Source organism: Neoarius graeffei, chromosome 10 (genome assembly GCF_027579695.1).
Source record: "Neoarius graeffei isolate fNeoGra1 chromosome 10, fNeoGra1.pri, whole genome shotgun sequence".
NCBI lineage: Eukaryota > Metazoa > Chordata > Actinopteri > Siluriformes > Ariidae > Neoarius > Neoarius graeffei.
This window is the reverse complement of record NC_083578.1, coordinates 92213039-92224898: the sequence shown is the minus strand read 5'-3', so window position 1 is coordinate 92224898 and position 11860 is coordinate 92213039. Positions and strand designations below refer to the sequence as shown.

The following is an 11860-nucleotide window of genomic DNA, read 5'->3' as shown; positions in this document are numbered from 1 at the left end:
AATTCAAACTAGGTCATGTGATCAGGACCAGCGCTGAATGAAGGTAGAGTCCGCTGATCACTTGGCGTGAGTGATTTCATGGGTCAATCAAAAGGTGGTCATGTGATCATTTGGATCGACTCATTTGGTTTGAAATAAAGGCGGCTCAATGTTTGGACTGAATCACTTTCAAACAAAAGAAATAATTAAAATTCACAGGATGTTTGAGTAAACGCCGACCACGCAGGCCGATCACATTAAATTCAGTTTGCTGTTTATAAGAATTAAAATGAGCCACTGTAATCATTTAACTAAAGTTCTTTTCAAACCCAGTGATCAGCAGCTCAAACAAACTCATATGATCGAGTTCCAAAATGGCAGCAGCAAAAAAACTACACACACACACACACACACACACACACACACACACACACACACACTTCACATCCAGCTCAGTTTGCTCAGCAGTTTAATAATGTCACTACATTTCACTTGCAGGAGTCAGAACCTCGTCTCTGAGGATTAACACTACTGTAGAGCGGGGGTGGGGCTTATTGCTCAGACGCACATCAACGTCTAAAACTCAGGGTCCAAATGTGACTCAAGTGCACTCTGCTTTATTTTAACAAACAAAACTAATAATAAAATGAACTGATCCACTTCTGAATGCGAGTGTGAAATCTGAGTTTGGCACAAACTGGATCTTAAATATGAATCTGTGGAGTCAGACGTCTGGGCGGGTCGTCTGGGCGGCGCAGACCCTGTGGTAGGCGGGTCAGTCTCTGAGATGTTGCCGTGTAGGCGTGGTTACTTGGTGTTGTAGGTGACAAAGCGCTGGTTCAGCGGGTTCTCTGGAGATTTCGTCCACTCCTTCTTCAGCTGCTGTTTGAGCTGAGACAGGCGCATGTTGGGGTTCTCCATTTTCAGACGCGGCATGTTGGCCTCCTCAAACGCAGTGTAGGCCGCCTTCATCCTCCGCTCGGGGTGGCGGTCCACATCCTCCTTAGTGCTGAACACACACACACACACACACACACACACACACACACACACTTTCATTCTGAAACTTGAAGTTATGTGATCAGTAAATAAACTAAATATTAAACCCTAATGATGTCACGGAATAATACATCAATATAAAAAAAACAAACAAAAAACACACACACACACACACACACACAAACAATTTGATTCCATTTTTGTGGATTCAAAGCTTTTCCTAAATAAATGTTCAGCTTTTCAGACCCTCCATCTTCAGTTTCCTTAATTATTTTAAACCCACCACAACTCAAAAAATAAAATGTTTCTCATCTCGTCTTCTTCCGCTTATCCGGGGCCGGGTCGCGAAGGCAGCAGTCTGAGCATGGAAGCCCAAACTTCCCTTTCCCCAGACACCTCAGCCAGCTCCTCGGGAAGAACACCGAGGTGTTCCCAGGCCAGCCGAGAGACATAGTCCCTCCAGCGTGTCCTGGGTCTTCCCCGGGGCCTCCTCCCAGGGGGACATGTCTGGAACACCTCCCCAGGGAGGCGTCCAGGAGGCATCCGAAAGAGATGCCCGAGCCACCTCAGCTGATTCCTCTCGATGTGGAGGAGCAGCGGCTCTACTCCGAGCTCCTCCCGAGTGACTGTACTTCTCACTCTAAGGGAGCGCCCAGCCACCCTGCGAAGGAAACTCATTTTGGCCGCTTGTATCCGCGATCTTGTTCTTTCAGTCATTACCCAAAGCTCATGACTATAGGTGAGAGTCGGAACGTAGATCGACCTGTAAATCGAGAGCTTCGCCTTTTGGCTCCGCTCCTTCTTCACCACGACAGACCGGTAAAGTGACCGCATCACTGCGGAGGCTGCACTGATCCACCTGCTGATCTCACGTTCTATCCTTCCCTCACTCGTGAACAAGATCCCGAGATACTTAAACTCCTCCACTTGAGGTAGGACTTCTCCACCAACCTGGAGAGGGCAAGCCACCCTTTTCTGGTCGAGAACCACAGCCTCGGACTTGGAGGTGCTGATTCTCATCCCAGCCGCTTCACACTCTGCTGCAAACCGCCCCAGTGCATGTTGAAGGTCCTGGTTTGAAGAAGCCAACAGGACATCATCCGCAAAAAGCAGAGATAAAATCCTGTGGTTCCCAAACAGGATTCCTTCTGGCCCCTGGCTGCGCCTAGAAATTCTGTCCATAAAAATTATGAACAGAACCGGTGACAAAGGGCAGCCCTGCCGGAATCCAACATGCACTGGGAACATGTCTGACCTACTGCCGGCAACGCGAACCAGACTCCTGCTCCGTTCATTCAGGGACCGGACAGCCCTTAGCCAAGAGCCCCGAACCCCATACTCCTGAAGCACCCCCCACAAAATACCACGAGGGACACAGTCGAATGCCTTCTCCAGATTCCCCAAAGCACATGTGGACTGGTTGGGCAAACTCCCATGAACCCTCGAGCACCCTATGAAGGGTATAGAGCTGGTCCAGTGTTCTGTGACCAGGACGAAAACCGCATTGTTCCTCCTGGATCAGAGGTTCGACTATTGGTCAAATTCTCCTCTCCAGTACCCTGGAGTAAACCTTCCCTGGGAGGCTGAGAAGTGTGATTCCCCTATAATTGGAGCACACTCTCTGGTCCCCTTTCTTAAAAAGAGGGAAAACCACCCCGGTCTGCCACTCCAGAGGCACTGTACCCGACCGCCACGCGATGTTGCAGAGGCGTGTCAGCCAAGACAGCCCCACAACATCCAGAGACTTGAGATACTCAGGGCAGATCTCAGCCACCCCCAGTGCCTTGCCACCGAGGAGCTTACAAACCACCTCAGTGACTTCGGCTTGGGTAATGGAAGAGTCCACCTCTGAGTCATCAGCCTCCACCTCCTCAATGGAAGCCGTGATGGTGGGATTGAGGAGATCCTCAAAGTATTCCTTCCACCGCCTGACAACGTCCCCAGTTGAGGTCAACAGCTCCCCACCCTCACTGTAAACAGTGTTGGCAGAGTACTGCTTACCCTCCTGAGGCGCCAGACGGTTTGCCAGAATTTCTTCGAGGCAGACCGATAGTCCTCCTCCATGGCCTCTCCGAACTCCTCCCAGTTCCGAGTTTTTGCCTCCGCAACTGCCCGAGCTGCGGCACGCCTGGCCTGCCGATACCCGTCAACTGCCTCAGGAGTCCTGGAGGTCAACATGGCTCGATACGACTCCTTCTTCAGCTTGACGGCATCCCTTACTTCCGGCGTCCACCACCAGGTTCGGGGATTGCCGCCACGACAGGCACCGGAGACCTTGCGGCCACAGCTCCGAACAGCTGCGTCTACAATGGAGGTAGAGAACATGGTCCACTCAGACTCAATGTCCCCCGCCTCTCTCGGAAGCTGGGAGAAGCTCTCCCGGAGGTGGGAGTTAAAGACCTCCCCGACAGAGTGCTCAGCCAGACGTTTCCAGCAGACCCTCACCATACGTTTGGGCCTGCCAGGTCTGTCTGGCTTCCTCCTCCGCCAGCGGATCCAACTCACCACCAGGTGGTGATCAGTTGACAGCTCAGCCCCTCTCTTCACCCAAGTGTCCAAGACATAGGGCCGGAGATCAGATGAAACGACAAAGTCGATCATCGACCTCCGACCTAAGGTGTCCTGGTGCACTTATGGACACCCCTATGCTCGAACATGGTGTTCGTTATGGACAAACCGTGACTAGCACAGAAGTCCAATAACAAAAACACCACTTGGGTTCAGATCAGGGAGGCCGTTCCTCCCAACCACGCCCCTCCAGGTGTCACTGTCGTCGCCCACATGAGCATTGAAGTCCCCCAGTAGAACAATGGAGTCCCCAGTCTGAGCACCTCTCAGTACCTCTCCCAGCCACTCAAAGGTGGCCGGATACTCTATACTGCTATTCGGCCCGTAGGCACAAACAACAGCAAGAGCCCTCTCCCCAATCCGAAGGCACAGAGATGCGACCCTCTCGTTCACTGGGGTAAACTCCAACACATGGCGGCTGAGCTGGGGAGCTATAAAGCAAGCCCACACCAGCCCGCTGCTGCTCACCATGGGCAACTGGCTGGGTTCCAGAGCCCAAGCTGCACGTGGAGGTGAGCCCGACTATCTCTAGCCGGTACCTCTCAACCTCCCGCACAAGCTCAGGCTCTTTCCCCCCCAGCGAAGTAACATTCCATGTCCCAACAGCTAGCCGCTGTGTCCGGGGATCAGGTTGTCGAGGCCCCTGCCTTCGACTGCCGCCCAATCCACACTGCACCAGTCCCCTACAGCTACCTTTGTGGGTAGTGAACCCACAGGAGGTCGGGCCCACGTCACCGCTTTGGGCTGAGCCTGGGCAGGCCCCGTGGGCAAAGACCCGGCCACTAAGCGCTCGCATACGAGCCCCAACCCTGGGCCTGGCTCCAGGGTGGGGTCCCGGCTGCACCATACCGGGCGATGTCACGGTCCTTGATCGATTATTCTCCATAAGGGTTTTGGTGAACTGCTCTTGGTCTGGCCTGCCACCTAGGACCTGTCTGCCTTGGGAGACCGTAACAGGGGTGTAATGCCCCCGACAACATAGCTCCTAGGATCATTCAAGCACACAAACCCCTCCACCACAATAAGGTGGCAGTTCTAGGAGGGGATAAAATGTTTCTGAAACAACTAATTTCGAACCGTAACATTAATTTTAATTTAACAGAACATTTAAAAACTTTTCCCAAAACCTGTTTTAAATTTGCACCAATTTCGAGCTCTACAAGTTCGTGCCTTTAAATTACAATTTTATTTCCTCAGATTTTCTCAACATGTTCAGGAACAAACACACAAACACACACACACCAAAAAAAAAAAAAAGTAAATGGAAAAAAACCCATAACTTCCTGATAATTGAATAAAATGTGTCTCAGTTTTGTTAAATCATCTCTGAGAAAATGATAAAATAATTTTTAGGGTATTATGATTATTATTATTAATAACAAATGATGAAACCTGAGCATCGCGATTGCATCCTCGATAGTCCGGGCCGAGTCTTCTTCAGGAAAGACGTGGTTAATGTTCTCCTCCAGTGGCATCTCCAGATGACTCTTCTCTATGAGCAGAAACACAGAGTTATTAAACACACTGTAAAGATTAGATTAGATAGAACTTTATTGATCCCTTTGGGAGAGTTCCCTCAGGGAAATTAAAATTCCAGCAGCATCATTACAGATAAACAGAGAATAGAAATAGAGAAAAACTTCTAGATAATTTAAGTATTTACATATACAAATATAAAAAAATTCAGTTGGTCGGGTTCAATGCCCGAACTGATGATCACCATCAGTTTTTCTTTGGCTAATCAGACACAAGGTACGCCACCACTCTTGCCAGAGCGGTTGGGGGTTAGGTGCCTTGCTCAAGGGCACTTAAGTCAATCCTGCTAGTCTGGGGAATCAAACCAGCAACCTTTTGGTCCCAAAGCTGTTTCTCTAACCATTAGGCCATGACTTCCCCAAATAAGCTATAAAAAAAAAAAATACTGTAAACACACACCTGAGACTCATGTACAGAAATGCTGTAAAGCTGTGTAGAGTTTTATAATGAAATGAGCTGCAAGTTTTTCTGAACATCAAACAGAACCAGGCTCAGTTCTACTGGACTCTCAGACACTCACTGATTATTACTGCAGTGAAAATCAGCAGCTTTCATCAGGTTTATTCAGCTGAAATACGGCTTCTTATGGAACATGCTGCTTTCTTTACAAACACCTTTCTGTAACATTTAAATTTGTGCTGCATATTTAAAATGTTTATGAACTCAATAAAAAGAGCTCATCAAATAAAAATCAAATAAAGGAAAAAAAAAAGTTTCTACTAAAAAACAAACCCCCCCCCCCCAAAAAAAGGTGCCCGAGACGACACCTTATCTGTTCAATCCAAATGTATTTGTACTGCTTACACTCTAAATGTGTGTGTGAGAGAGAGAGAGAGAGAGAGAGAGAGAGAGACCTTTCTTTTCGGCGTCTCTCTGCGCGTGTTCTCGGTCGAGGTTCTGCTCGATCTGAGCTCGTGTCACTTTGCTCAGTGCGTCTCGGCTCTGTTTGCCCTTCAGCTTCGAATCCTCTTCATCCAGGAGACGCTGGTTCTCTCTCTTCCTCTCCAAAGCCTCCAGTCGCTTCTTCTCCCGCTCATCCTACACACACACACACACACACACGATATAAAGAGACAGCAGAAAACAACACAAACCACTACAAATCTAAAAGTAGTGAACGTGACTTTCAAGGGTTTTCCAAGGACCAAGGGTGTGTGTGTGTGTGTGTGCGCGCGCGTGTAGATCGCAGGATAAAATTAGACGCAGTGAGGGATTAAACACACATCCCACTGACCTGCATTACCGTGTCCCGTCATGCCATTATGACGGCTGTGTCCTAATTCTACACGTGGCTGCGTTATACTTTAACATCGTATTAATTATGCAACATTTATCAGGGTTTATATTTTTCTTCCTGCAATGTGTTAAAAAAAACCCTCAAACAGTTGAATTTGCCACAAAAACACACGTGACACTCATACATGTCCAAAATAACATCGCGTACATGACAGCAGCATCTCCCTTACACCATGAAGTGTCCATAACACCACACGCCTGCACGTAACGAACGACAGAGATTTAAAGAGACTTCAGACAGGAAGTAATAAAATGCTCCTCATCAGCCCTAATGACCTGGAATGACCCCTAAAAGGACAAACATCAGATCACAGCTCTCCAAGGCCTTTCTGCAAAACATGATTTAATTTGTTCCAACCATTCAGTTTGTAATTTTTATTTTAATAAATTCAGTCACAATATCCTCAGCACGTCTGAAAAGCACAACGTGCAGTAACTCAATGATACCGATGTAATATGGTCACATGACCCAGCCATCTGTATCACTCACGGTCAGGGTTTTATAACGCATGTTTCGTTAGCAACTCGGAAGTGATCTCGGGGGGGCGGGCACCTCACAACACACATCAGAGCGCTCCTGAGAGTCCGGCGCTTCAGTAACACGGTTAAATCGGGGCGTGTTCCGTCCCCTGGAGACGTGCGTGTCCCAAATTAACATCCCCGAGTCCTACATTTCTCCGAGTGCTGGTGCTGAAGCAGACTCTCCCTGTGTGATGAACATGCCGCGACCCTGTGATTCTCAGGTCAGAGACGCAGCTCCGTGTGGAGACCTGGAGAGCGTCAGAGTTAGCGTTATTTCGTGTAAATCTTTTTTTTTTTACACAACTGGTTTGTCTCACATCATTGAACAGCTTCACACTACAGCTAACAATACATAATCCCGATTATACCTAAAGACCTACAATTACACACACACACACACACACACACACACCAAGAACCTTTAAGGATCAGGAACCACTCCTAATGAAACTTTTATGACAACAAACTCTACATTCAGAGAGATTTTATTAGAAAAAGCTTCACTTATGCCACCCTTTTGTTAAATAAATGTTGTGGTCTGGTTTCCTTTCACCTACTTCAAAAAACAGCCTCACTGAGCGACAGAGGTTAAAGGTCAACACTGACCCCAAACACACAACAAACAGCCAATCAGAGTAAAGGTCTGCTACGCTGACCAACCCCAGCTTAGAAGATCTAAAAATAGACCAATCACAGCAGAGCGCTGAGATGAAAGAGATCAAGTCAAAGAGATGCGGCCAATCAAAGAGATGTGGTTTTTTTTTGGGGGGGGGGGGGGGACGACGACGACATGGCTGTGTGATCAGATCAGACTTCAGCGTGAGCAGATTGGGTTTGTGTCGGGTTTTGTAGCACTTCATTTCCTGAGAAAGTTTAAAGGTTTGGGCTGCAGGGTCACATGACCTCAGCCATGATGCAGGAAGAGGCCTGGATCAGATAAACATTAAATAAAAAACCCACTCAGGACAGGAGACAGCTGGAGACGGAGACAGCTGATTCAGTGATGCGAATAAAACAGTGTGGAATCCTTCAGGAGCAGAACAGGGGACGACGGGGACGTGGAAATAAAATGGTCGTCATTTCTATTAAATTTCTTCAACTGAACAAATACAAAACCAAGTGAAAACAATCTGCTCTTGATATAAAAATACAAAAGGAACACGAGAAGGAGATTTGGATTTTGTCTTATTGAACAAATCAACATTTAAATAATTTATTTTAGCTTTTTACAATCTGCTCATCTCTGTTGTAAAATCCAGAGGGGGTGTTAACTTTTGCACTTAATTATACATTTTAATTTTCACCCGTGTTATAATGTCTATATTTATTTGCTGTTCTTATGTGACTTCACAGGTCCTGTGAGCAATCAGTTTCATCTCACATTAGATTCCATTCAGACTGACGCAGTGATCATTTATCCATCCATCCATCCATCCATCCATCCATCTTCCTGTTGTGATGTTAACGGTGTTTGTGGATTACTTCTAAAGTAAAATGATAGATCTATAGATAGAGGGATGGGTAAACTGGACTGTAGACAGAGAGAAGAGTGGGAGCTGACCGGAAGGTGAGAGTTGAGCGCCCCCTGCTGTTCACTGAGTGACACACAGCTCTGTACAGAACCAGAGGAATGAACAGATCCTCCAAAACACGGTGTGTTCTGATTGGTTCAAAGCAGCAGGGACGGGGACACACCCACCCACACCTGACTGGACCCGGGAACCTCCTCTGTCAAAATCTATAAATAAATTCTGTGTGATACTTAATGCTCTCTGTTCTTTTATTTCCTGGTGAAGTTACTTGTAAACCACGTGTTTGCACGTGGTCCCTGAAGTGTGTGAAGTTTTGCGCACATCATGTGAGCAAACATTAACAATGACGTTTAGTGATGGAGCCAAATCTTCAACAACATCGAGGAGGAAACCGAGATCAAAGAGTAAAGTTAGCAAAGTAAGGAGCAGGGAAGAGGAGGCCGAGAGCTCTGCGGATGTTTTGGACAAATAAACGGTCAGTTCTTCAGGTAGGTTTGTTCCGATTCTCTGCTGCGTCATGATAATGAGGATTAACACAGGAGGCCAACGAACCGCAGATTGTGAGACACACACGCATGCGCGCGCATCGGCTGACAGCTGTTTTTTTTTTTGGGTGTGTGTGTAAATATTTTGGTATGAGGTGTCTGTGAGCCTCACAGTGAAGCCAGTGAGGGTTTGTGCTGTGAGACAGGGGCCATTCTGAGATGCCGTCTGTCCCTCTCCCTCAGTGAAGTTCTGCGACACTGAGGTTTTGTTGTGAGTCCCGCCCATGTGTGCACGTGGAGTGCATTCTGCCTCGACTGTCACATCAGACATTTGTATTTTCTCCTTGTTTAAAGCTTTATGTATCTACAGATAAATAGTAAAACCAACAGTGATTGCTGATGTCCATGTGACCGCGGCTCAGCTGCTGTTTCACAACCTTGTGCTGGACAGTGCGGGTGTTAGTGTGTGGATTTCTGACCTTCCTCTGTTCTTTCTTCAGCACGTGTTTGTCGCTTTCCTGCCACAGTGCGTCCTCCAGCTCCTGCTGTCTCTTTGCGTCTGCTGCAGCTTTAGCCTCAGCTTTCCGAGCTCGCGCCGCTGCCGACTTCGAGTTCTCACCCTGGAACTTCTTAGGCATCGCCACGCCTGAATGAACGAACACACACACACTATGAAACTTTCTCACAGCCACAGTGGTGTTTATTGAGGTCTCTGCTGGGGATTATGATGATCTACAGGTTTAACATTCACAGCGTTGCTACTGAAGATTCATGAAAAAGCTCAAGCCGTCTTTACAGTAAACTAAAATCTCTCTGACGTTAAAGACATTCAGGCGAGAAGCGAAGCCGATGTGATGAACTGAAGAACGAGAGCCGACGCACTTCCATACAGCTCAGTGTTTAACGCTGCAGTGAGAAAAAGCGCTCGGTTTCATCTCCACTCAACAAACACAGCTTTACTTCCACATCAGGGGAAGTATTCAAAACAATCAAATGTAAGAAAAACTAAACACTGCTTACGGGATTTATATATATATATATATATATATATATATATATATAAAAAGCTGATCTGTAAATAATATTATTGTATAATTATAAACAGTTTATTCCACGGGGCGGCACGGTGGTGTAGTGGTTAGCGCTGTCGCCTCACAGCAAGAAGGTCCTGGGTTCGAGCCCCGTGGCCGGCGAGGGCCTTTCTGTGTGGAGTTTGCATGTTCTCCCCGTGTCCGTGTGGGTTTCCTCCGGGTGCTCCGGTTTCCCCCACAGTCCAAAGACATGCAGGTTAGGTTAACTGGTGACTCTAAATTGAGCGTAGGTGTGAATGTGAGTGTGAATGGTTGTCTGTGTTTATGTGTCAGCCCTGTGATGACCTGGCGACTTGTCCAGGGTGAACCCCGCCTTTCGCCCGTAGTCAGCTGGGATAGGATCCAGCTTGCCTGCGACCCTGTAGAAGGATAAAGCGGCTACAGATAATGAGATGAGTTTATTCAACATAAAGCATCACCATTAAACACGTGACAGGTGAAAGAGTTCCTATGCAGTCAGACATCCAATCAGAGTTAATATGCAAATGAGTTTTGCATGACTGAGAGCGTTCCTAATTACCATATTCATTAAAAAACCAGAATTTGTATATGATGATGAAGAGCACACCTGAACCGGTTAATTTTTCCTCTTTAAAAAAAAAAATTACTTTGTCTGTGGAAAAATTTAACATTTAATCTAAAACTGGGTTCCTAATCCGTGACATCATCACTTCTGACGTCACACGTTGCTTTATAACTCCATGTTGTTAGCGATGTGCTAATGACCACTAATCAGGTTCAAATCAAATCTAAGCAAAATAAATAAATACACAGGAAAGTGAAAAATAAGTGAAAGCGGAATTATTTCTGACTGAAATCTGCAGTAAACAAGCGCCAGAGCCTCAGGTCAGGGTTACTGACATGCTAACAGGCTAAAACAGCTAACAACATTCTGCTGTGTCAGAAACGCTTTAAACACGCAACAAGTACACAATGCAATATATTAAATATTATATATTAATTACACAAATCATTATCAAACACAAGAGAAAGCGTTACAGTATACATCTTTCACCAACCTATCGTAGCCCCACTCTGCTCGGGTGATGCTTCTTCTTCTTGACCAGCAGGTGAAAGATTGTTCCAGCGCTTTAACGGTCACTTCCCCCTAGTGGCTGAGTGGTGAAACTACAACCTGCTGCCATCAGTACAGCATATAGCACAGCATTACACTTAGTTTTATTCAAAATACGAAAATATATTCATATATTAAACCTACTGAAATGAAAACTAGGCTCATTAAGAGCAAACAAGGCGAGTGAAAGGTATTTTAAACCTCCAAATGGACTCTTAAAAAAAGAGTAAAAATTATAGAGCATGTACCGTCGCCATCTTGTGGCTGAGTGGTGAATTACACCTACGACCAAAGTCCGAGAATGATTAAATTATTATACACTTCTTATATAATACAGCAAAAATTATACTGAATTCACATACTCACAATATTTTATAACCTATTTTAAATAGCCCATCTGACTATTTTATGTGTTTTAGAAAGAAAAAAAAGATGAGATAATTGCCGCCATCTTGTGGCTGAGTGGTAAATTACACTTATGACCAACGACGTAACATCAATTATAGATAAATAGATGACTTTATTAATTATTATATTATATACATTAAATATATTTGTAACATTGAGATATAAAATTAATTAATATGTTAGATTCTACTGTTTTAACTCGCCAACTCAGTTTTGTGGGCCACGCCCTCTGTTATGGCGCAGTGGAATGATCCGTTACCATAGAAACATGCAACAGGATTTTTCAGGTGTTACAGCAGAAGAAAAGGGATGTATTTCCTGTGTATATTATTAACATGCATCATTTTTATTATTTAAAAAATGTTATTA

General features: G+C 45.9%; 1 protein-coding gene across 1 annotated transcript; it reads right to left on the bottom strand.

Annotated features, from left to right (window-relative positions):
* Nucleotides 1-431: 431 nt before the first annotated feature.
* On the bottom strand, nt 432-11083 carry ccdc124 (coiled-coil domain containing 124). The gene is made up of 5 exons (XM_060932647.1): nt 11028-11083; nt 9397-9563; nt 5937-6120; nt 4939-5038; nt 432-988 (listed from the first exon to the last, which is right to left on the bottom strand). Exons 2-5 carry the CDS (start codon nt 9553-9555, stop codon nt 787-789), a joined length of 645 nt encoding a protein of 214 aa, XP_060788630.1. The 5' UTR covers nt 9556-9563; nt 11028-11083; the 3' UTR covers nt 432-786.
* Nucleotides 11084-11860: the final 777 nt, after the last annotated feature.

Coding starts and splice junctions, on each gene's coding strand:
- ccdc124 (XM_060932647.1), bottom strand. CDS start 9,555: ATGCCTAAGAAGTTCCAGGGTGAGAACTCGAAGTCGGCAGCGGCGCGA. Junction 6,121..9,396: donor TGAAGAAAGAACAGAGGAAG/GTCAGAAATCCA, acceptor GTGTGTGTGTAG/GATGAGCGGGAGAAGAAGCG. Junction 5,039..5,936: donor GAGAGACGCCGAAAAGAAAG/GTCTCTCTCTCT, acceptor TTCTGCTCATAG/AGAAGAGTCATCTGGAGATG.